Raw genomic sequence first — 24,665 nt, forward strand, 5'->3', positions numbered from 1 at the left:
TTTCTACATGCCCTAAATACCTGTCAGTGCTTTGTGCTGTTGCTGCATTGATTCATGATCCTGATTCCAAATGTCTGTTCTCATAAAATGATGACTATCTTATCTGGATGTAACTTGAACAAAAGTGTAATATGCATGATGAGGATCAGTCTGAACTAACCTTCACTGCACACAGGCAGCTGAACAAATGCAGCTTCTTCCCACAGAACCTGTGTAAGAGCAGCATCATAAACGTACTTGGGGTACCTTGAGGTAGGAGCAGTGTAACTGTGAGATCCTATTGCAGCTGGGACAGCACTCAGTGCTACTGGGGTCAACTGCAGAAAATGGTACAACTCCCTGCAAGGTAAGGTGTCAGAATCTGGCATTAAAACTGCTAGATTTTCCTCATTTAATCTGTTTCCATTTTTGTACGTGTTGTGTGGACTAAATGCTCATTTAGTCCTTGGGACACTTGCACCACAGTGTAGCCTGATGGCTGGTGACCTCCAGTGCAAGGACTCTGGTGCCATCCAGCCTGGAATGGTGATAGTGCAGCCCAGGGTGCTGAGTGTCCTTCCAGCTGCTGGAATAAATTCAGGGATGTGGCACGGAATTTTAGCATCTGAGCTCGGAGTCATGTAGCAGACACTTATGTTCTTTAAATGCCTTGATGTCACATATTTTCCTTCATGCAGCAAAGCTAATGCCAGCTCTGAAAGATCTGGGACACAGGGAGTGGGCACTGCAGTGGGAGCATGTACTTTAGCTTACTGAAGAGATCCATTTCAACACTTGATTATATTTTTATTTCAGCTCTCTAGAAAATGAAGCGCTGTAACAAAAGTCACAGTAAACAGCAGTATCTCACAGTGTATATTTGTCTGTCACATTATTGTGTTGTGATTCCTGAGGAGAGACTTGGGGACAGCTCTGACTGCAGCCCCTCGACACTGTGGGAAGCCCAGGAAGGTTTTCCTGTCAGCTGCCATTTGGTTTGTTGAAGTAGCACCTGAAAGATGACCATGCCAGAGGCTCTGCAGCACCAGGGCAGCACATGTAGGAGGTAAACCTGCACTCCAGAAGAAAACCAGGAATGAACCATCAGGTCAACAGGTGAATCATTGCTACTTTTCTCTTGTAAATTCCTCGTGGCCAAATTCAATTTGGAAATGTTGGTGTCAACACTTGGTCATGCTCTGCTGTGACCTCCAGCATTTGGCAGGGCTGCTCCAAGCCTTCAGCAGAAGGAGCAATGCTCTCTTCCCCACTCGCAGCCAAGTTCCTGTCCTGTATCCTTGAACCTGTGTGGAAACTGGTTCTGTTCCTGCAGGCAGTGTCACCCTCTGCACAGCATGATGGCTCAGGACACCTCCACAGCTGACAGGGAGATGGAATGGATCTGATCCCCTGCTGCCACAACAGGCATCCCACTTTCTCTCCTCCCTCCCACCTCCCCCAGTGTTTGTGCACTTTGGATGACAAGCTCCAGCTGCTGCCTTGGAGCCCACATCTGTGTAAAAACAGCACCCAGGTAAGCAGTCCTAAAGACATTGACAAAATGCCACATTTGTTCTGCCTCGAGCCTTGGATAAACTGCAAACAGTTAAGTTTGGTTGCTACCAGTTAAATTCTTCCTCGCTGTCCATAAAATCTTGTTGGCTTTTAAAAGTAATCTGTATAATCTTTAAGTATGGCAGATATTTGGGCTCCATTTATAGAATAAACTGGAAATGCTGTGGCCTTTTTTCTTTTGGCTTGTTTGCTTTTATACCAGAAAAATATTTAAGTCCTGACTGGCTCATTTTCAACAGTTAAGTGAGGTTTTGGTATGTGGAAACAATGAAAATGGAATTTCTAAGTTTCTTATGGAAATAACGTGTATCTCAAGTCATCCCTTTTCATCTACTCACTGTGGTTATGGCTTAAACGAGCTTTGGATGAGTGTCAGGCATTTTAGACAGAAAACAAGATAACAACTCAATTATGAGATGAATTATTCCTGATATTGATGGCGTTGTGGGATACTCCATAAGTGAGTCATGCAAGGCCTGATTCTTCCATCAGTCTGTAGAATAGTCCCTTCTGAGCTATTAAGTGTTCTGGAGTATCAAATTCAGCTATCTGACCATTTTCCAAGACTAAAATCCTGTGAACATTAGAAGAGAAGTGTAAGTTTGGGGATACACCAGCAGCTGTGATAAACTTAGTTGTTTATGCTTAGTTTTAAAATAAATATCAGTACTTGCTGTTTATTCAACCAAGCCTTCCAACAGCTTTTCAGCTGGGAAACAGTAGTGGGATAGAAAGAGGTTTCTGATGAGTGACTATACAAGTACTGAGTTTGGGAGGAGGGTTTTTTGGCAACTGAGACTGGAATAAGATTTGTGAATGGGTATTTTAGTTTCACAACTTCTGGATGACGCAAAGAGCTGCAGTCATGGTTTCACTGTCAATGGGGGAAAAGGGGTATGACACAGCATGAAGTGTATCATGTGGCAGTCAGTAATCTCTGGTTAACCTATTGGTGCTTAGCTGGTTCAAGAGAGATCCTACAATCTTTAAAGCAAAGGTTGGAGAGTTAAGCAAGAAAGGGACAGAAATGAAATTGCTGTTCACTAACACTGTGTGGTGTGTTTAGTTACACAGGCTGCCTGTGTCTTCCCTCCTCCCCAGGAATGTGGCTGAAGATCTTACCTGTCACAGTCCAGGACGGTGTTTATCCGGTGAGCTATTGTTAACACTGTGCTGTCTTTGAACTGAGTCCTCAGGGTGGACTGAATCTGAAGATCAGTTTCTAAATCTACTGCTGCTGTGGCCTCATCTAGAATGAGGATTTTGGTTTTCCGCAGGAGTGCTCTGGCCAGACAAACCAGCTGTTTCTGACCAGTGCTGCAAGTAAGAAGAGGGGTGGTAAACTGAGAGCTGTAGTCATTTTTCCCTGGGGTCAGAATACATAATTAATTTGAAATTAGTAATGAAAAGGTGATTGTTCCCTTTCTCTGGAAGGGTGATTGAGGCTGATGGCACTGCAGGCAGGTAACAGCATGAAACAGCCTAAAGAAACAAAGGGAGGATATTACTGTGGCACCCAGGAGATGTGCACTTGGAATAGGATTCCAGGGTTTTAAGTACTGCACAAATGCAAACCACCACAGTGACCAAGTCTCAAAGATCTTCCACTTGGTGTCTTATGATTTGATTTCATGCTGCTAAACAGGACAATAATGCAAATTGCCTGGACACCATTAAAAAAAATCACAAAAGAAATTAGCTTCCTTATCCAACTAGCTGTTCTCCTAGCCCAGGGGCTAGCACTGCTCTGCCAGTGTCTTTCTGCAGATAAGGTACCTTAGGTTTTCCCCTTGGTCAGTGCATTTATATTCCAACTGCTCTGGCAAATCTGCAACAAAGTTCTTGAGCTGAGTCAGTTCCAAAGCTGTCCAGATGTCTGCATCAGTGTATTGGTTTAGTGGGTCGAGATTCATTCTTAGAGAGCCAGAAAACAAAACTGGATCCTGAGCACAGAGACAGTACAAACAACTCCTGAAATGAATGATAAAAACGAGCTCTCTGGTCTCCCCTGCTGGGGAATCTGTGACTACTATTATATTGAATGGGAAACAAGCATGGCACAGGTTATTTCCAACTCTGAAATTTCAGAATGCCCCTCCTCTCACAGAACCTTTGTAAACCCTTCCTAAACGTTCAAGACTTACTGCTCAAGGATTTCAGAAACAAATTTCATACCTGGGGAATGACAGTTATCTTGGTTCTTAGGTCATGGAGACCTAGTTGAGCAATATCCTGTCCATCAATTAGAATCACTCCTTCTGCAGCCTCCACCAATCGCAGCAATCCCACAGCAAGAGTAGATTTCCCAGCTCCTGTTCTTCCAGTTATGCCAATCTGTAAAGTGCAGTGGAAAGCCTTTGTTTTTGATGTTGATTGTTTTCCCACAGTTGGACAAACCTGTCATGTCTCTTGGCCTTTTGAAGAGAGACAGCTTTGCATGTATCAGATTTTTAGGGCTGTTCAAGGTTCACATAGTCCAGCAGTACATTCTTAGAGGAATAATGTATGATTTGTAATTGTTTTGTATGAAAAGGAATCATGAAAGCCTCTGATGGGAACCATAATTACAAGGCAGCAGTTAGAACAGGGCCTTCATGTGGCACTAGAATTAAGAGTGAAATTGCTTTGCTGTAACTCTGCTAACCTGGTATGAAATTAAATTTTACTCAGAAGAATGACTGGTGTATGCAGCAAGCCTGGGAACACTCCTTTGTGTAGTGTGCAGTGTGAAAGATGGGCTCAGGCTTACCTGCAGCTTTCAGCTTCCAAGTTCCTGTAGCTTGTTGTGGGGCAGGAGCAGTACCCACCCAGCTCTGATCACTGCCCAGCTCTGCTCACACTTGTCATATAAATGGCTTTTCTTACCTTCTCTTGCCCATGGATGGTTAGACTGACATGTTTCAGTGCTAACTCCAGATCTGGCCTGTATCGCAAACTATAGTTTCTAAATTCAATCCTCCCTTCAGTGAGCCAGACTTGACCTTCAGGTTTGCCATTCAGAGTCCAGGGTGCCTAAACAGATGAAAACAAACAGCAACATATAAAGCTGATTTAAATTACCAATCAAGTGGCCATACTAGAATGGGAGGTTTATGAAGACCTCTGTGCCAAGTCCCCCCAGTCTGTTTACTGCTTCCAAAAGGCAAAAAGGCTTCTAACTTTCATACTGCAGATGTTGACTTTTTACTTTATGCAAAGATGCTGAGGCTCAACTGAAAATGGGGATGAACATTTATTTGCATTGTCAGAGTTGTGACTTTATGAGTGGTTCAATAAAAAAAGATTTATATGCCTCTGTAAACAGGACTGTGAAAGTGTCTCTCAGGGCAGCATATGGAGATGGAATTTTAATGATTACAGAACAAAAAATTATTGCACTGGAGACTTTGAGTGGCTAAAAGGCTATCTAGCAGCAATCAGTTATCAGAGATTGCATCTGAAGTCGCACAATAAATACTCCAAATATGGGCAGAAAATATGTCTCATTCCATGAGTGTTACCAAGTGAAGCTATTTTAATGGCAGTCCAGTGCTTAACTGTCTTAAGGAAATAATGATGATCAGAGGTTATAAAACAACTCTAGTCCGTTGGATAAAACCCAAATGCTGCAGTTCTTTAAAGGAAAAATGACTGGCTTTCAGAAGGGGAAAACTAGAGTTTTCTTCATGTGGAACAGAAAAGTTACTCGTTTAGTTTGCAGAGATGTTCTACCCCTGCTAGTAAGGGCAGTAGTGGACCAGGTACCTCCTTGGGAGTGCCCAGGTATTCTCTGACTCTCTCCACAGAAACAATGTTGTTCTCTATGTCTGTCCAGGAGCGCACCATCCAGTTCAGAACACCAGTTATCTACCAAAACGAGAAAGAAGCATTAGGGCAGATAAAATAAGTCTTGACCTGTGCTTGTGAGTTACCCAGTTAATTTATAAAGACCTACTCATCATCTAATTACATCAGAAAACTTTAAAATGCTTAAAAAATAACCATGGGTCCTTGTGAAAGTTTGTAAAGCTGTGTTAAAGAGCGTAGCCAGCTCCTCTCATAGCTCCTTCAGCAAATTTATAGAGAATGAAATGCTGCTGACTTGGATGCTAAAAGATAGTGTAGCTGTTTCTTAGGCTATTATGTAACTACTCTACAAGGAGGTAAGACAAATGCTGAAGACCTTGCTTCAGCTGCTCAGGGCTTGCTGCGACTTAAATATGAGTTCAGGTGCAGGAGAAGAAGATGCCTTGTGCATGTGTTTATGAGGTTTGTTCCCTAAGGGGCCATGTGCTCCAGATAATGTGGGTTTCAACAATGACAGCAGGATTTGGTAGGAAAGGGCATCTAGAAAGGCACAGAAATAGTTCGCAATATCTTAGAAATCAAAATGCATTTACTTCTGATAAAAGGCAGGCATTTCAGCACTGGGTTACCTGAAGAGCATATGAAATGGAGAAGCCAGCAGTTCCTGGACTAAGATGTGTTCTGCCCATTGCTGCAAACAGTGCTGCAAACAACACGATGCCATTGCCTAGAAACTCCAGGTTTGTAGCAAGCCACCTGCAAGAGGAGGAGAGTACAGGGCTGTTGCTGGTCCTTTTCCTTTCTCCCAGTGCAATGTGTGATTACTTTATAGAACACTTGTGGAACTGCTGGGAGTACAGAATACTCAACAAAGCTCTTGTCACACCCTGGTTCTCTTATCCAGCTACCTTGTAACTCCTTAAAGGCTACAGTCTGTCTGAACTGGTTGGCTTATGGTCTCTCCTAGGATTTTCCCCAAGGCCTGTTGGATGAGAGCAGCCAGTATATGGTTTCTTGGATGAGCTGGTCTAACATATCTCACTCTTTCTGGTACTCCTCATTCATGTCATGACTGGTGGCTCATAGCTCTGTGGTCTGATGGCTTTTGCATGTACCGTAGGCCTCGTGCACGCTGTAATGGGGTGATGGGCCTCACCAGGCACATGCTACAGCTTCCTGCATTTTGGGCACCAGGTGGTACCTTTGGCAGCATTGGCACGTGTGTGTCTGTGCCTGGCCACACAACAGAGCTGGGAGCATGTTGGTTGTGTGAGGGTGCAGTGCAGGAGATGACAGAGGCCACTCTACCCCTAAAACACTGCACCACTGCCTCATCTGTGAACCTCCACCCGAGCCCCAAGAGCACCATCTCCACTCTGCTTTCCATGCAAGGAAACACTGCAGATTTGTTACCTGTCAGCAACAGCTCCAGGGAAACATATTCGCTGATTCTCATCCACTAGAAAGTTGCTCTTCAAAATAAACCTCTCCTGGTCCTTGTAAGCACGGATCACACTGCTCCCTTGGAAAGTTTCCGAAATGTGGGAGTAGATGGGTGACCTGCTGGCGGCCTCCATACGCCTCAGCTGGCAGGAGGTGATGACGTAGAAGTGCTGGCACAAGGGAAAATGGAAAGGGAAGTCATTAGAAGGTTTATGTCTCCATGGAGGTGCTCCACAGAAAATTTGGGAAGGCCTCAGCAAGTGCAATAGTACGTTCTATCCTAGTGTTATAAAACCTAATGTGCGGGTAGGAGATGCCCTTAAAAGGTGAGGTAGCATTTCTACCTGTGTTATGTCCTGTCTTCATTAAGAATAACCTCATGGCTGGGGGGAAAGGAGCCAGGGTGCTCTGAACTCAAAATAACCTCTCAACTCACACTCAGTTTCTCCTGTAGATGAGCCCTTTGCTTGATGGAGAACAGAGGAGTTGCACCCTTACTTGCCCTTCCCTCATGTTCAGTCTTAGCTGGCAAAGCATTTGGGGTTTCAGAGCCCAATGGGAGAGCTGCATGGCATACATGGATATATTAAAAAGCAGTGTAGCAATTCTGGAGGAAAGGAAAAATGTTTTCTGGTCTTGACATGATTGAATTTATACTAATGGAGACAAGGAATGTAGCTCTAAGTAGGATTTGACATCAGAAAAGCACAAGCCTCTTTGTGAGGGCTCTGGAAAGCTTTGGAAGGTGGAGGTGATGTGGGAAGAGCCACTGACATTACTCTTGTTCAGATGCAATTTAAAATGATGAAATTAGTTTCTGCATGTCTCTGCTCCTAAGAAATGGAGGGAGGATTTCTGCAGGGACGTGGCCATACTGCTCCAGCCTCTCCTGTCTGTACCTCTGTGAGCTCCTACCTGGAATGCAGCATAAAGAACAGTCAAGGGCACTATGGCCATCGCTGCCCATGGTGTAGCCACTATAATCACAAGGTAGATCTCCAGTAAGTTGAACAAGAATCCCAGGAAGGACTTCAGCTTGTCAGGGATGACAGAATCAATAGCATCCATTTCTCTGGAGAAGCGGTTCAGCAAGTTTCCGATGGGTGTTTGCTCAAAGAAGACCATTGGGGATCTAGTGACATTGCTCAGCAGCTGCAGAAAGAGCTGGTGGGAGGCTAACACGCCACCCAGCAGGACTGCTGCTGTGGAGGTGAACCTGCTGAGGGCTGTAAGAGAAAAGAAATTATTGTTACAAGGTCTGAACAATCCACCTTAGAGTTCTCCTTTGTGAGATCATGATCTCCACTTAGTACTGTGAACATTGCACCAGTGAAAGGAGCTGATTTTCTCTTTAGTAGGAATTACCTGCAGCTCTGAGGCTTGGCTTAAGCTGCCCTTTCTGTAGGGTAGTTGCAGGGCAGCCAAAGACCTTCTAAGCAAGCTTGATGGATTCAGCAACTTAAATGTGCAACACAAATTATTTATTCCTCACAAAGTGATCTTGACTGGAATTACTTTAAATTTCTCAGTGATATTTTTTCTTTTTATTTTTAAAGAGAATGACCAAAGGAATTGTGGCCATTTTTAAGGAGAAAGATATAAAGAAATGTAGAACTCCAGAAGTTCCTCTTTTTCTCTCTCTTTACACGCAAAAGACCTAAGCCAAGATTTAGTTCAGCATGGAGAAGAGCAACTAGTTGCACTTTGATATGATTAATTTATGTTGTAGGAATGAGAAGAGATAAGAGGAAGAAAGATATGCAGATGATGTTGGATACAAGGGGGCAGGATAGAAAAATAAGGATGTTGTAGTTATTTCATTGCTGCATGTTTTTTAGGGGCTCAGGTCATTTAATTCTAGCAGGAAATACAGAGGAAGACACTATTCTTCATGGTCTGCTGAAAGGCACAGAAGACCTATAGCATACCATGAAGTAGAATTTCAGGCAGTAACACTGAAAATATTGTTCAGATCCCTTAGAAATCCTCTCTGTGCGTCAGAACCTGTAGTTTTAGGTCCTGTGCCAAACCTTTAGGGTTGGTGCCAAAAGCCCAGAAGGCTGAAAACCCGTGGGTAAGCACTTGTTTATATTCTGAGAAAACATCCTGGATATGGGGAAGGGAGATGGGAATACAGAGAAGAATTAGGTGAGCAACTTAAACAGACCTTGAACTACTCCTAATGCACCAAAGACTCCAACTCTCAGCTCCGTGTGCTGTCGTGTCCCGTTGTGAACAGGGTCATCTGCCCACATGCTGAGCCAGTAACCCCGAGAGAACGACACAGCTTGCTGGCAGGCGAAGGACAGGAGGATGAACACACACAGGGCTGAGCCTGTCGCCTTCAGGTAGGCTGCATAAACCCCAGCACTGACCTAGAGTGAGGTACAATTGGGGAAAGACAGGAGGAGAGGTTGGGAGGATCAAGCTTGTTAGCAAGAAAAAGCAGCTCTGAAATAAGGAATGATTTATTATGGCATATCTACTCAGTTATATGTCACAGCCATAGCAAAGATGTTAATCCTTTTTTTGTTTTCCTCATGGATGAATAGTGAAGCCATACTTAAATAAATCCATGGTGTTAATGATTATTTTCAAGTGATGGATGTTATTGCAATAGGCTTTTGCTACTTCTGGAATGCAGAGAGTGGGCTTTCCTTATGTTGGGCAGTGTGTTCTGTGAGTGAGGGAGAACTGTCATGTATCACACTGACTGCTTGTATGAGTAACTGCTGATCAGGAGAGGTGAGGACATCCCAGTCTGGCTAATGCTGTGCTTCCCTAGAGGAAAAGCTGCCTCTTTTGGAGTGTCTGTCTTCTTAGTCTCATCTGCTCTCAGTACCACTAGCCTCAGCTATTTTTTTCCTCTCCACATTTTACTACTGCCACAATGTGCCCTGAGCACACCCCTCATCCATGTCTGATTCTTCCTAACTGGAATACCATGTCTGCTTCTTTCCTTTCATGGTACCCTCCTTGCCTCAGCCTTTTGAGGTGTTTCTTAGCTTAGGCAGGGAGCTGACCAGTCTGCCATGAGTGTGATAACCCCATGGGATGTGTCCTTGCCATTACAGGAAGGTGCTGTGCTTACCCTGCCATGCTGAGTTTTCTCTCCCTTAGTTAATCTTCCTTTGGTGGCTGCAGCACTGGTACAGTCTTGACTTACAGGAATGGTCTCCCTTCTCACAGCAGATGATTTGACTGAATTGCCACTTCATTAAGAAAACAAAATTCCTTTCAATTTTTAGCCAAGCTGGATCTCTTTACCCACCCCTATATTCATGCCTGTTTTGAGGGCTGCAGTTTTTGGAGTCCTCCAGAGTGACCCCAATCACTGTCCATGTTTGTCACAGGGCCTGGGCTCTGTCAAGCCATTAACAAGCAAAGGCTTAAAGCATTCACTCGCTCTGGCTGGTTTGGAGTGAGCCTGACCTTACAGCCCCACTGGGAACTGAACAGCAAACAAGTGTATCAAGGTGCCTTGTATGTGAGCTCTGTTCTGGTCCTTGTGAAATATGGAGAAAGTGTTAGTTGACCTCCACATTGAAGACCAGGTTCTTACCAGCTCTTGAGTTTTGCTTGTGTGCTCTTGTTATTAATTTACAGATCAACTCCAAACCTTTATTATACTCAGTAAGAGCCCCCACGTAGGCTTGTATGGGCTTTTGGAATAAGTTCTTCAGTGTCTGAGACTGCTTTAAGCTTACCTAGAGAGTTTCTCCTGAGATGGACCATTTCTAGATGTGATGGTGCCTTTGGTGTCTCCTATAGCTGTGAAATAAATACATTTTTTTCTAAATGCTTTAGAATCTCAGTTTGTCCTGCATAGTCCTTGAAAGCTTGGTAATACGGAGATTTTGAAGGGTAGAAATTTCAAGGTTAGACTTGAAACATAGTACATATAGTGGGTAATTCTGTTTACTGCATGAGTGTTGTCTACTCAGATGGATTCAAGGACCAGTTCGGAGGTGATGAGTCAGCCGATTTGACAGGCATATTTCCATAATAAAACAAATGTGATATTAAGGAAACAATTGACTGATAGACCTAGGAAGAATGATTCCAACTCACTTGGGTTACCTGGAAAACCAGCACATGCCTTCTCTTCTGCAGTAACATGTGAATGAAGAAATTCTGCAAAGGCCCCATTTCTCTGTAGAAGTTCTTGGTAGGAACCAGTTTCTGAGATCATTCCATCCACCAGAAAAACAATGTTGTCCACTTGAGGCAAAATGTTGATTGTGTGAGTCACCAGCACACGAGTCTGCTTGAATCAAGAGGGAACAGTTACATGTTTTCTGCTGTTTCCCTGCTAACTCGAGCTGTTGCACTCAGCTGGCTTCTGAAGACACACACGTACTCAGTGCAAGCTATGATTTTTACTAACTTGGAGATATTTTTGTTATTTATTCCTATCACTTCTGTCTCTCTGAGGAGGTCTATCTTGGCAGCACAGCTTTGTGCAGAACTTGGAAGTGGAGGGGTGAATCAACTCGCTTTGTGTTGTAAGGATGGGAACTGAAGCCTGAAGTCCCAGGCTGGCACCCTATGTGCTGGAGGACCTTCTACTTGACTCACTGACCAATTCCATGTTATTGATTCCCCTCTGGTTGAAGGTCTTAAGTAGGAAGATGTTAATTGCAGAGTATGCCACATTTATTGCCACTGATATCAGTATTTCAGAATCAAATTCATGGCTGAAAAATTGATCAGCCCGAAGGGAATGAAAGTGCAGCTCCTTTCCATTTACATTTCTGAGTGTATTTGCTGTAGGAGAGGACATAAGAAAAGTAATTTCCCCTTACATAAGTTGGCATGTTCTGTATTTCTGATATAAAATCAAGCCCCTTGAGTACTCCTTAAGTTTGATACATTCTTCTTAGCCAGCCATTCTGTTTCAATACAATGATTATATTCTGATACTTGCAACCAATCCTCATGAAGACAAAGGTATTTATAGTCAGGCATGTCTGTTATAACTGGACTTTCTAATGCAAGAGATTCCCTGTGTTCCTTATATCATATGAAACTGAATCAAGTATTTCTAGGCAATTTATACCATGAATTAAATAGAGCTGCTCTAGCATCCCTTCTCATGTATCTACATCTATTATCCAGATTAATCGACAGCAGAGAAATACCAAGGAATAACAAAACACCACCACTGCAAAAGGAATGGAAGAGAAGTGTTTAAGGTGGATTTTAAGACTGAAGTTTAAGTGATTAGAACTGTAAAGGTGCCACTGAACTATTCAAAAGTGATGGGATTAGATGTTATGATGATACAATTTGCTAGAAGAGATCAGACAGCTCTTCCTAACTATGCTAGAAGCAGTTCTCAAAAAGAGAGAAGGATAATGTTGACAGAAGACCAAGGAACAGTAAACTTGCTGTAGAAGTAAGGCTGGAACTAGGCATGTGGTTTGCATGAGGATAAAGACAGTCTTACTTTTCCTTGGTGAGGTTCCCTGCAGGACTTACAGGTGCTGTGTGGCCTGCAGAGGTTACCCATTCCACTGCTGCCACTACCAAAAAAGAGTCTGGGAGCCTTTGATAAAGCGAGTAACCCACCTTACTGGAAACATTTCAGGGGCTCTGCTAATGAGATTCGTTGTGCAATTGTTTAGAGTTCAGGATTTATAACACACCTTGTCCTTCAGTAAACCATTGGGTCCAAGAATGTGTTCAAAAATGTGCTGTCTGACGTGGGCATCAACAGCTGAGAGGGGGTCATCGAGCAGGTAAATCGAAGCCTTCTGGTACACGGCACGAGCAAGGTTCACTCTTTGCTTCTGCCCTCCAGACAGATTTATTCCCTGTAAAAATGTATTGACTCTGTTTATTCCACAGCTACAGCATATTTGTCAGCTGTTGACTCCATTTTGTGCTGAGGTTTTATGACTCCCTTATTTTTAAACCAGTGCATTTTCCTCCCTCCAAATAGGGCTCTTGCAGAGGCAGAGTCTCCTGAGCAACTCCACTCTCCTGTAAAAGAGCATCCCAGAATGGCCTGGATTTGTTGATTTTTGTCTTTAACAACTCTCATGTCTCTGGTGAGGTTAACTGTCAGGAGGTGGGCTTAAATTAAATTAGATCATGGCCCAACTTTCCAGAAATCACTGAGCACCTGCCTCCTGCAAGTTTAATTTCTTTGTAGGTGTTTTAAGCAGGACACCTGAAGTTGTAGCTACTCAAAGAAAAGTTGGCCAAAATATATACCTAAGTATAAGTACCTTTTCTCCTATTTCACTCTTCTGCCCTGCAGGGAAGCTCTCCAAATCAGGGTGCAGTGCACAGGCATCTATCACTCTATTGAACCATGTTTCATCCATCTCTTGCCCAAAAAGAATATTATCTTCCACTGTAGCATTTAGTACCCAAGCTTGCTGGGGGACATAAGCTGCAGTGTCCTATAGAAGTGGAACAATGTTAGTAATCTTCTCCATAAACTCAACTTGACACTGTGGGAACCCATCTTTGCAGAAAAGCTCTCTGAGTTACAGAAGTCTGGAATGATCATCACCATTGATAGGTCCCAGAGGGCTTTGCAAAATATGAGTCTGCACTGTTGTTATCTGACAGAGAAGGACACAAAGGTGCAAGTACATGATGAGATTTACCAGGATGACATTTCAGCTCACTGTCAGAGTGGGAAATAGAACTGGATCTTTGAAGCAATGTTTCAGCTCCTATTTCCAAAGTCTTCAGCACCTTCAGATAATTAAATGTGGACTGATACATACAGCCTTTGTTAAAATTCAGCAGTAAATGCATTGTCATCAAGTACCTGATGCCTTGATTAATACCTTACAGTTCCTGAAAACAGCCTAATTAGAAGAAAATGCTCAGGGAAAAATTTACCTTCATGGTCACGGAGCCGTCCAGTTTCTCCAGCTCACCAAGTAATGCTGACAGCAAGGAGGACTTCCCAGCACCCACCTGGCCAACTACAGCAAGCAAAGAGCCTTGGGGCACGGTAAGATCTATCCTATGGAGAAAAGATTAGTTCCTTATCATGTTTTAGGTACACTTTCTGAAGAGGAAATTATCAAAATTCTTGCTATGGTCTTGTAGCAATAAAAATGTACCCAAGTAAACCACCCTAATTTCATCCCTTCAAAGACAACTCCAACCAGAAAGTCTGATCCACATCCCCCTCTGAGTTTCAAACCCAGATCCAAGACCCAGCTCCCCACTCTGGAGATAAGCTAGCCCAAAGCATTGGATATAAAAAATTCCTGAACATCAGCACTGTTCAACATAGTTTCTTCTCAAAAATGGCAATGCCTGTTGAGATAAGCATCTAGTGATGCCATATATAATACCTGCATACCATCTGTTCTACTTTTTTGACTTAAATTACTGTAATTTCATATTTGAACAAGAAAATCGTGTAAAGAAAACAGCCTCCATAGATTAAGGCAACATCCAGATACAGGCACCTTCCCATTTATCTGCTCCCAAACAGAAAAACAAGATTGTGTTTTGTCTGACTTTGTAATTTTCAGAATTCAACATTAAATATGAAGTGAACTCAGAAGCCTCTGGACATTCCACACTGGCCCTACAGAGCTGAGAGATGACTAAGAGTAAGTCTGTACCTTCTAAGACAAGGAGAAGTTTCTTTGCTCCAGCAAAAAGTCCCATTTCTTATGGTGATACTTGCCTGTGCTAAAATATAAAGAGAAATACAATACCTGTAAATGCAAAAGGTGCTACAGAAACATCTCTATTTATATGATTTTATGTTTCAGTATGTATATTACGTAAAACGAACCATAAGTATAAAAAAAGACATAAATTACCAGATTAGATTTTATTGGTAGAAATAAATAGGCCTGAGAGATAAAGTGACAGTAAGGGGCAAATATTTTTCTGTTGACTATGGTAAGCATCCTGAGTAGAAGCTGAACAATAGAAGTTACTCCTCTTTTAAGGTAACAGTGCTAACATAAAAGCTCACCACAGCCAGAAGTGCTTCTGCATGAGCTCTCAGGATTCAGTTGTCCCAGATTCAGAAAAGCTGCCAAGCGGTTTAAAGAAACTTTGGCCTGAAATGAAGCAGCACACAAAAGAAAATAGGATTTAGAGAAGAAAGGGAGCAAAAACCCAAAGACTCAACATGAAGAACACTGAGATCATCTGCTATGTTGCAGGTGCTGTAGGCTTAGCTGGCCAAATGCAGCTCTTCCTTATGTTAACTGCTTTTATTTCCACTTAGCTTAGCAAAAAGCCCGTATCCTTCATGGTGCTTTTGGTTCAGTGAAATGGGTGCTTTTTTCTCCAATTCATCCTGCAATTTCCCAGTGATTGCTTCTGTACATGAAAAGCTGTGACAGCCTTAAAATGTAAGGGGGAAATGAATTTCCCTATATCTTACTGGGCAATGATTTGCTTTTCTCTCTGGCCTGGGCTAGCAGGTTTTCCACTGATCCCCTATGGAGATTTTGCTCCATCTATTCTGATTTGTGCAATTAAAAACAGGACCAGAAGCACCTCTGGGGTCTATTGGTGCTTGTGATGAGCTCCAAAAGACTTATGAGTAATTCTTGTTGACTATTTTGTCAGTGAAAGGAGTCTTTCTGAAAAACAATACAACAAAGTACATTTACTTGCAAGTGCTTGCATTTCACTATTTCAGAATAGCAATTAAATGGCTGATGTGCAAAGCCCTAAGGAATCTCTCTGTTTACCTGTTAATGGTGATATGTAAAAAAACCCCTTATGGCCAAAGGAAAAGGAACACAGCCTGCAATTAACCTGGACAGCAGCGTTGATGGAGAAGGGCAGGAAGGAGTGTGCAGTGTTGAGGATGTTGATCAGTGTTAAAGACACAAAGGCCTTCTGAGCATCCAGGATGTGTGTGTTATCCACCAGGGTGTAGACAGCAAACATGACAAATGCAATCTGAAAGGGAGCAAAGGGAAAGCAAACCATTTGCTTCAGACAGGGAAGAGAACAGTTCAGGGGTGCCAGGCCCCTTCCTAAAGACTCTGGAACCTGTTTAGTTAAATCCAGGCTACCACCTCTGTGCACAGTACCCATTCTGCAGGGATCATGGCCAAAGGTCTTGCATATTGGTGACAGTATCAAGTTGATCATTTGACATTTGTTCTGCATTAAGGAAGTTTTCATGCTGCAGCCTCAGCAAGTGAAAGCACAGCAGGTTCCCACTGAAAACACACATAGCTGAGCTGCAACAGCAAGTGCAGATGTGGCTTGTGCCATGAACTCTGTCTGGCTTGGAGGTCTCCCAGTGGATCCTGCAAAGCAGGCTCGGGCTGCCTGGAGCACAGTGCCAGACCAGATCACCTGTCCATGGAACTGTTAGGACAGTGTAAATGTCTGCATGGCTCATTCCACTGGGGCTCAGCAACTCCTGTGAGACCGCCAACTCCTCCAGGCGGAAATAATCTTTAGTTTATCCCACAGAAGAAGGTTTTCCCACAGGAAAATCTGTCCAGGGAGGACCTGTACAAAGAGAAATGGAAGTAATAGCACATGGTTTATGCAGGAAGGTGATCCACTCACCAGGAAAGTTGATGAATGGAAAGAAACTAGGGATGCTGAGAAGAGAATCTGAGATCTTTTAAGGGCCTGAAGTTCTTGCTTCCGGATCCCAAGCACTTTCTCCATGAAGGTGTTCTCCCAGCCATACAGTTTGATTACTTTAATGTCACTGAGAATGGCATTGGTGAGTTTGGCCCGCTCATCTTTATGTTTCATCTGGGTCTCCTGTAATAAATGTTCGTGTTATATCGTTTAATAGGTTGATAGTTTAATGGTGCAATTATTCTGAAAATATACCTTACTCCTGCATCTAAGTCCTGAATAAATTTCCCTGCAGTTGAGCTGTGTGTACTGTTTTGCTTATGAATCTTCCAGGCTGGGAAATATTCTGCTTTTCATCTTCAGAGCTTTATTTTTACTGGCAGTACATAAAAAACACAGAAAAGGTGGGCAGACATGGTAAAAGATTGAACATGCAAGAGCTTAGTCTAAATTCTAAGAAACTTTGCAGGCTTCAAATCCTCCTATGTTCCTTCAGACAATCATGGTAAGCATGACTAATAAATATTAAGCCATCACATATGTCAGTAAACAATTTCTCTTTTTATGAAGCAAAATGTACCTGAAACTGACTCCTCTTCTTGGTGATCACGAAATTCAGAGGCAGAAGAAAAAAGAATACAGCAATTGCAGTCAAGGCAGATGGCCCTAGAAGCTGCCAGGTGAGAAAATGAAAGAGAAGGAATTTCTGGTGATGACTAGAAATTACTGTTTTCTGTTCCCTTGCTTACCTTCCCTCTTACTTGAACTTATGCATAACATCCCTCATGGTTAAGGCTTTGCTCTAATCTTGCCTTTGCCTTTCCTGGGAATTGTGCTTCCCTAAGCGCTGTGGATTGTTAACCATCCAGGCAGGGGAACTCCTGTCGTCAGGCTCCGCTGAATTTATTTGCTTCCTTGTTAGGAACTCGATTAGTGCTGAAAGTGATCCAGCAGCACGCTGGCAATTCCAGCCATTCCTGTTTCCTCCCGTGTCCTTGGATGCGTTAACGAGGACATCTTGTGGCTGGCTTAAGTAAGTGATCCGAAACAATACCAGGTTTTGGTTAAAAAACACCTTCCAGAAAGAAAAGTGAATGCACCATGCTACAGAGCTAAGAAAAATATGGCAACTTCAGGTTATTCCAACCAGGAAAGCTCTGAGTAGAATTTTGAAACCCCCTTTTTTCTTGGATATGTAGAATAGAAAGGGATTGATAAGTACTGTCATATTTTACCTGCCACAAGAAGACAAAGCAGATGATAATCCTAATAGGAGCAAGCCAGGTCCCATTAAAATAGATAATCAGATCCATTAGCTTTTGGACATCAACAGATACCAGATTAACAATTTCACCTATGGTTGCTGCTTTCCTTGAGGCATTTGACATAAGTAGGATCTAGATAGGGTAGAGAGGAAAGAAACATCATCAAACAACAGCTTTGGTCAAGAAGTCAAACAACTTTCTTTTCCTCATAAAGAAAGAAAACAAATAAAGGGAGGAAGATGATGTCAAATCCTAGGTATTGAAACCATGCTGCTGCATGTGACTTCACTTTAGGATGAAGCATTTACTCTTTTCCCTAACCATCATCTACAGCATAAGAAACTTTATGTTGAATTTTGCTCTTTCCTTTTCTTGGCTTTTTCTTTAGAGGTAAGATCTGAAAAGTAAATGATAAAGTACCTCCCATATACTGTTCAGAGATGAATATAGCACAGAGTGACATCCTGATATTGCTAGAAACATTGTACCAACAATGGTGTAACTACTAATGTAGGGCTAGGAAAAAAAAAAAGGAAACTAAAAAGGAAGCTACAGACTCACCTTCCTGTACACAAGCCCTGTTACTGCAGTTTTCAGTCTCAACCCCAGAACAAGACACATGTACATGTAGCGTTGCTCAAACAGAGTCTGGAGACAAGCCAAAAGGAACATAGTGAAGGCATAGAAATAGCCAAGCCAGCTGGGGGCTTCTGGATCTTCAATGAACTTCAGGAAAAGGCTGCAAGACAGAGGCAAAATGTTGCTGAATCCACGAAGGACTGATGAAATATCAGGCACATAAACTGGCAGAAATAGCAGTGATTTTTCTGTATTCTGTCTGAGAGGTTTATCAGTAAAATAGCAGAAGAACTGGAAAAAAAAACTGCTGAGTAACCTAGATCATATAATATCCTGATTTTTGACATGTAGCCACTCTTGGTTTTGTAACAACCTCTGATCTCAGCATCTTCTCAGGGGAGACCTCACTTTCATTGTTATGGATGGCTCCTGAATTTTATGAATTTGTCAGAAATATGCAAAGTGGTAGCTGTAATCTAAGGAAGTCATTGACATTTCCAGAACTTCTCTTAGTTGTAATGATTAAGAAGGGATTTTGCACTTGAAAATATACCCTAGTGAAGGTTTATATTGTACCAATACAATCCACAAAGCATTATGCCAACTGACCAACAAAGCTTCTTAAGATGTGTAGGATGCACAGCTGTGCTCTTTGTAATTAGTCAGGGAACATAGAGCCTTCAGACTACAGCAAGGGGCTGACAGCCTTGTGCAAATGATGTGATGCATAGAACCAACAAATAACTCCTGTTCTAGTAAAGTTGTCACATGGTTTAGTGCATCCTGTCCTTTCCACTCTTGGAATACAGCAGTGGAGACAGTGGTTTGGTGACTTCTCCTCCTGAGTTGACAGTGGGCTAAGCTCAAATGATAATTCAGCTCTTTTCATCAGCTACAAGAGATTTCAAAAGGCAAGTGCGTGCGTGCCCACCTCTGTGAGTGCTGACATACACACCTCTGAGCTCGTGAACACAGCAATCTTGTACATATTATAAATATGCACATACCTCAGTAACTTTGGGATGGAGAACATGAAGACATCACAGATAACTAAGCAGATAGTGCTGAGGAGGAAATAGGTTCCAAACATGCTCCAAAACATTTTCAGTAAGGGCCTGCTCTCGCTGTGCTGTGATTGCAGGAGAGCCTCTGTCTCTTCAGCTTCTGCTATGCCAGCTTCAGTCTTCTGACCCTTTTTAAAAGAAGCAGACTCCCTTTCTCTGAAGAAAGTAACAATGAGAAAACTAGCTACAATTGTAGAAAGCTTGGGAATCTTGTGCTTCAAAAAATCATTACATATCTTACACCAGGTCTCATACCATGTTCAGTGTAAATGCTCATCAAAAAGTGACCCCTCTCACAAAGAAATCAGTTCTGTGCTTCCAGAAATGGAAGGATGTTCTCCAGCAATTTTTAACACTTAAAATCAGATTTTGCACAAAGGAACTCACACACCAACACCTGTGAGTGTATTTGCTAGATCACCTAGACCTGCCCAGCTGAGCCCATGATGTACTCTCTAGATCAAGTACTCACTGCTGGGTTCTACTGTGACACTTCTTCCACTCTCTTTCTGCCCAGGCAACAATTTCTTCAGAGGAGTCCTCTCTCCTCACTGGCCACAAGTCATCCACCCCCAAGGACTGCTGAGAGCCTTTCCAGAGAAGCCTGGAGAACACACAGACTGCAGTCAGGTGAATGCAGAAGGTTTTGTGGTGCATGTAACACTTTCAAAACAGATAGACATTGAATTAGTGCACCACAGTGAGCACGTGGAGACTAACTTGCATTACAACACGACTCGGGACTGTCCTGTGCTGTCCTCTGTCAACATAATGAGGATTTGCAAGAAAGCCCTAATTTCTAGTCCATAATGAGAGTCTTGGGCAGTGGGACCAAAGTTTAGTGTAACTTACTCTGGGTTCAGTGAAACCAGATGAGACCTTATCATAGCAGACATTAGGCCCAAGGAATGTAATTGTTTTACTTCTGGATGCTCAGCAGCAGACTGGGCCTATATCCTCTTCACTGTTTTTCCCTTGCCCAGCATTTGTTACAGGAAGGTCTGGCAGGCAGATAGGGTTGTGGTTGGTGTGCAGTGATCTTTTGGGACTGCTGAGATCTATTTCATGATTGGGAGGGCACTGGAAGGGTAGTTAGGAGGTAGAAGAGAATTATCTAGAATCACAAATTTATGTTTTGAATTATTTCGAGAAAAGTAAGTGAAATTTTTATAATTTGACCTTGGACAATACGTCACACCCCTGGAGAAAGAATTTAAATCCCCATTCCATAAGCTAACTCAGGGGCTGAGATATTTCCTGCTGGCTGCCTCTACACCGTCTCTTATGCTGCTGGGGTTTTTCTGATATTCTAGCAAAACCACATCTTCTGTGTTTTCTTACCCAGAGAACCACCAGTATGTGATTTTGGAAAGAAAAAAGCTTCTGGCTTCTGGACAGTGATTCTGATGGGAGAGAAAACGTGTGATATTTATATACAGAAAAGTGCATGTGTCAGATGAATATAATTCCCTTCTGTGCTCCCCCAGGAAAAGCAATCAAAGAGTTACCCCCACCCCTCAATTCACTGACAGAGCAAGTGTATTGTGGAGGATCAATGGGATTGGGAGATTTTGGAGAATTTGACTTCGAATAACTTCTCAGATAGAAGAAAAAAAAGAACATAATTCTTCATGCCCAGAGACGTTTATTTTCTTAAGCACAGAAATTTGTCATACCCATACCACCAAGTACTGCTGCACAGGAGAGCAGCAACAGGGGAAGCAATAGGAGCCCTGTCTGCTGGTTTCAATGACAAGAAACATGAGTATGGATAAAAGGTTTGTAGTTTTGAAAAGCATACATAGAGAGATAGATCAAATTCTGCCAGTTACCTTTTAAAACCATCAGACTTTATACAGAATGATGCATCTGACATCACCCAGATACTTGTGTTCCTGTGTATGCCCATACATTTAAAATCCTGTTTCAGCAATGAAGCAGTGCATTAGGAAAAGCTATGTTATACTTACAGGATTGTTGACATCTTTAGAGAAGAAGGGAGGGTGATCAGCTAAGCAGAATAACACAAGTTCTCCTAGCACCAGGTTGCCATAAAGGAAAGCTGTAACATGGTAGAAATGGTCTTCCAGGAAGGCCTAAGAAACAGAATACTGGTGAGAATGAGGAAATGAACTATCATGTTAAATCAGCAGAGAAAGATGGCTTCTCATGTTCTACCAGCCATAAGCTCGGGGTTTTGGTTTGAAGCATGAGGTGCATTTATTTAAGCTGTAGTTGTGTAGAGCTAAATAGATAACTCCTGAAACTGGAAGCTCAGAAAATGCTAAATAAGACACATTTATTATTCATAGTGACAGTTTTATTGTGAGGATTCATAGTACTCTAGTCAAGTCAGATGTCCACATTCCATCGTTTTTCAGGGAACTTTGAATGCTCTGAGGGATAGAAGCTCCTCGCTCACCCAGTGGGGTGAGTTGTTGATATAATAAAGCACTTGCTAAGTTTTACTATAAATGTTGTGTCTAAGGGGCTCCATGAAGAGCTCTTTAATTCATTTTGTGAATGAGAAAGAGAAAAAAACAATGGAAAAGTCTAAATATTTTTGGAACAGTGTATTGGTAGCAAGTTGCCAAGTGTTACATCAACAAGCAGCCTTGTGCCTTCAACACAGCAGGAACAAGCAAGGTCCCAGCTGTATTTTGCTTCATGGCTGCATATTTTTCCCCTATTACTTAAAACACACAGGTAACAAACTTTTGTTTATTCCTTGTTGTGACTGCAAAGAAGCCTGTTCATCTGAGGAAAATGGCCACTAACAATAAGTCTCAGATGTGCCAGCAAGCAGTCTGGTGCGAATAAACATCCAAATGAACAAATATATAGTGTCAGCAATCATTTTTCTCAGCACATATTTTAAGAGAGGAATTTTGTTCTCCCCCTTGCAACAATGAGACAAAAACAGCTCTGCTCTTTAGAGACTTCATACCCTTGCACATTGAAAGTATGTGATTTCACTTACTCTTTCCAGGGCATGTTGAATTTTGAAACTAAACATCACAACTGCAGCCACGAACGAGAGCAGCCAATAAATCAATAGGACCCCTGAAGACTGGATGCCCATCATTCTTTCTGCCTGGGTAAGGAACATGGCAAGGATCTGTGAGGAGGTACAAATTTGTCTACATAAATACCTGGTAATGGAATGCCAAACATTGTTATCAAATTAATGAGTACCACAGAAAAAAGGTCAGTTTCTTGTCCAAACACTTCAAGATGTTCAGAGCTGTAGTAGCTGTAGTATTGTTCCTAAAAGGCTAAAACTGAACAGCATTATGTGCAATTTTGCACTCCAGAATGTCTCTGAAGAAAGGGCAAGTAATGAAACTACAAGTGGGCCAACAGGCAAGGTCTGCTCTGCCCACAGGGCCCTGTATTGTAGGTGTAGCTCCAGTGGTCTGCCCCGACTCCAAAGCCATGGCCTGTTGGGCTTCTATTCCCCATCAGCCAAATTTGTGCTCAGAGATACTGAGAAACGTGGGAAATACAAGATCTGTCCCCAGAGGGCTAAGCTTGGCCACGTGCAGACAGACAAGGGAGGAATTACCATTGTGATTCCCATCACAGCAGGGCTGATGAAGAACTCTGGAGCCCGTGGGATTCCTTGGCTTATCTCCCACAGCATGAAGAAAACATTAGTAAAACACAGTATCACCAGAAGGAATCCAAGGACCATTTTGGTTTTGAAGATGCGGGACATCCTGATATAGCCCCTGTTCCTGTGTCGAAGGTACAGGTAGTAGAAAGGAAAACAGATCCAAAGATAGGCACAAGGGATCCAGGTGATGACTGAGCTCTCAAAGCACCAGGTAAATCCTGAGGTGTTTGTATGCCATGTCTGATTCCAGTCCTGTCACAGAAATAACACAGAAGTGAAACAGTAAAGCAAATGTACACAGAATTTCACAGCTAATGCAGGTTCCTAATGCTACAGCTGAGATCTACTATGTTAGTGGAATTTGATTTAGGGTTTCAAATGTAAAAAACATTTGGCAACAGAGATGAACTCAGCTATAGCAGTTTGGAGGGAATTGAAGTAGAAAGGCAGGACGAAAAAAAGATTGCAAAAGTGAAAGATGCCGAAGAAAGGACATGTATCACAACTAGAGAGAAAAGAAAAGAAAGGTAAGTTAATGAAAATGGAATGAGAAAAGGTAATTTGGGAATTAAACAGATGATCAGCATTTGGGAACCATCATAACAAACAACAGGAACTGACCAGTGAAATGGAGATTAGGAGGAAAAAAGTGTCCTAGTGCATGAACTGCATTTCCTCAGCTGTTTGTACTAACCTTTTGTGACTTTTTGACTGAACAAATATTGGATCTCATCTGGCAACTGTACATAAATGGGTAAGGTTATTTTTTCCTTCAGCTTGCAGAGTAAGGCTGAGGAATCACTGTGATTAAAAGAGGAAACAGATAATGGCTCACAAATTATTACGGGAGTTTATCAATCTTGGGGATGGAAATCTGTGAGAGCCCGGACTGATAAAATTAGAGCCCTTTTAAAGGTATTTCTGTAGTGGGTCCTTCAGCAGAAGCTTCCCAAAGACAAGACTCATTCCAACATCCTTCCAGCAGTGCAGTACATGCAACTCATCAAATTCACTGTAACTGAGAACAACTTGGGCTGTTCTGTTTGGGTGAAAACTTGTTCCTGGGAAGCAAAGCCCGCACCCACGGGAACACACTTCACCACTCGCACTTCACAGCCCCGCAGCGGGGTCCGGGGCTCCCCCGGGGAGCCGCACTCCGGGCCGTGCTCCGGAGGGGTCCCCCGGCGGAGGGGCCGCGGTCACTCGGTCACTCACCCGGGGCCCGGCGGGGCCCTCCCCGGGCCCGCACAGCGCATCGCCCGCACCCATCGGCCCGGCCCCTCCGCCCGCTGCCCCGCGGGACGGGACGGGACGGGACGGGACGGGCGTTTCCTCCTCGCCGGGAAGCGCCCGGAGCCCCGTTCCCGGTGTGTGAGCGGTGCCGGGAGCCCCGGAGCGCCCGGTCCGTCCCGGCTGCGGGCAAAGTCCGGCCGGGGGCAGGTCCGGGGCTGTGCAGCCCGGCAGCGACCGCACCAGCGAGGCGGAGCCCCCGGGGCTGCCGGGGGTGGGAGCTCTGTAAGCACACAGGGTCTGGTTTGGAGAAGAGACGTTGTTTATTCTGCGCAGGGTGGAGGTTCGCGCAAATCAAGCGCGCCAAGCGGTAAAAAAAAAATTACATCTTTTGTACCGTAAAATTTACATTACACGAACCCGCCTAATAAATATTCTCCGCCTACACAATGCATATTTATTCGTGTGACGTAATCTCGCGCAATGCTTGAAACGCGAAGTTCTTTATTAAGCATCTTCTGTTTCAGCACTTATCTGACTTCAGCTGTGTTCACAAAACGTGAGAAAATTCTGCTC

The 24,665-nt window shown here is 43.1% G+C and overlaps 1 protein-coding gene and 1 long non-coding RNA gene across 6 annotated transcripts; one reads left to right on the forward strand and one right to left on the reverse strand.

Annotated features, from left to right (window-relative positions):
• Positions 1-761: 761 nt before the first annotated feature.
• Positions 762-24,269, reverse strand: LOC135423064 (ATP-binding cassette sub-family C member 6-like). Of its 5 annotated transcripts, XR_010434698.1 has the most exons (31): positions 24,075-24,269; positions 22,809-23,111; positions 22,224-22,361; positions 21,214-21,339; positions 20,585-20,646; positions 19,716-19,847; positions 19,187-19,399; positions 18,162-18,339; positions 17,571-17,732; positions 16,916-17,008; positions 16,315-16,518; positions 15,544-15,690; positions 14,747-14,834; positions 14,385-14,454; positions 13,645-13,771; positions 13,017-13,193; positions 12,432-12,599; positions 10,864-11,047; positions 10,491-10,554; positions 9,875-9,995; positions 8,951-9,158; positions 7,699-8,009; positions 6,754-6,953; positions 5,970-6,096; positions 5,299-5,400; positions 4,420-4,566; positions 3,730-3,888; positions 3,331-3,497; positions 2,677-2,871; positions 1,893-2,128; positions 762-1,051 (listed from the first exon to the last, which is right to left on the reverse strand). XR_010434698.1 is itself a non-coding variant. In XM_064672893.1 (30 exons), exons 1-30 carry the CDS (start codon positions 24,126-24,128, stop codon positions 2,020-2,022), a joined length of 4,530 nt encoding a protein of 1,509 aa, XP_064528963.1. In that variant the 5' UTR covers positions 24,129-24,269; the 3' UTR covers positions 762-2,019. The 5 variants fall into 5 exon arrangements, 3 of the variants coding, with proteins under 3 accessions (XP_064528963.1, XP_064528962.1, XP_064528965.1); XM_064672893.1 differs by having other exon boundaries at positions 762-2,128; positions 10,491-10,548; XM_064672892.1 differs by having other exon boundaries at positions 762-2,128.
• LOC135423067 (uncharacterized) lies at positions 2,126-22,603 on the forward strand. The gene is made up of 8 exons (XR_010434700.1): positions 2,126-2,705; positions 9,023-9,131; positions 13,597-13,759; positions 14,292-14,372; positions 16,906-17,015; positions 19,761-19,873; positions 20,589-21,021; positions 22,233-22,603. It is a non-coding gene; the product is annotated as an uncharacterized LOC135423067 (long non-coding RNA).
• Positions 24,270-24,665: the final 396 nt, after the last annotated feature.

This window comes from Pseudopipra pipra, chromosome 16, assembly GCF_036250125.1.
Source record: "Pseudopipra pipra isolate bDixPip1 chromosome 16, bDixPip1.hap1, whole genome shotgun sequence".
In the NCBI taxonomy this organism is placed as follows: domain Eukaryota; kingdom Metazoa; phylum Chordata; class Aves; order Passeriformes; family Pipridae; genus Pseudopipra; species Pseudopipra pipra.

Bases quoted from the DNA above. Each gene is read 5' to 3' on its own strand.
- LOC135423064 (XM_064672892.1), bottom strand. From the start codon at position 24,128: ATGGGTGCGGGCGATGCGCTGTGCGGGCCCGGGGAGGGCCCCGCCGGG. The intron at 15,691-16,314 runs GTGAGTGGATCA...GCTCCCTTTCAG, and splicing joins TCCATTCATCAACTTTCCTG to ATTGCATTTGTCATGTTTGC. The intron at 12,600-13,016 runs GTACTTATACTT...ACATTTTTACAG, and splicing joins AGAGTGAAATAGGAGAAAAG to GGAATAAATCTGTCTGGAGG.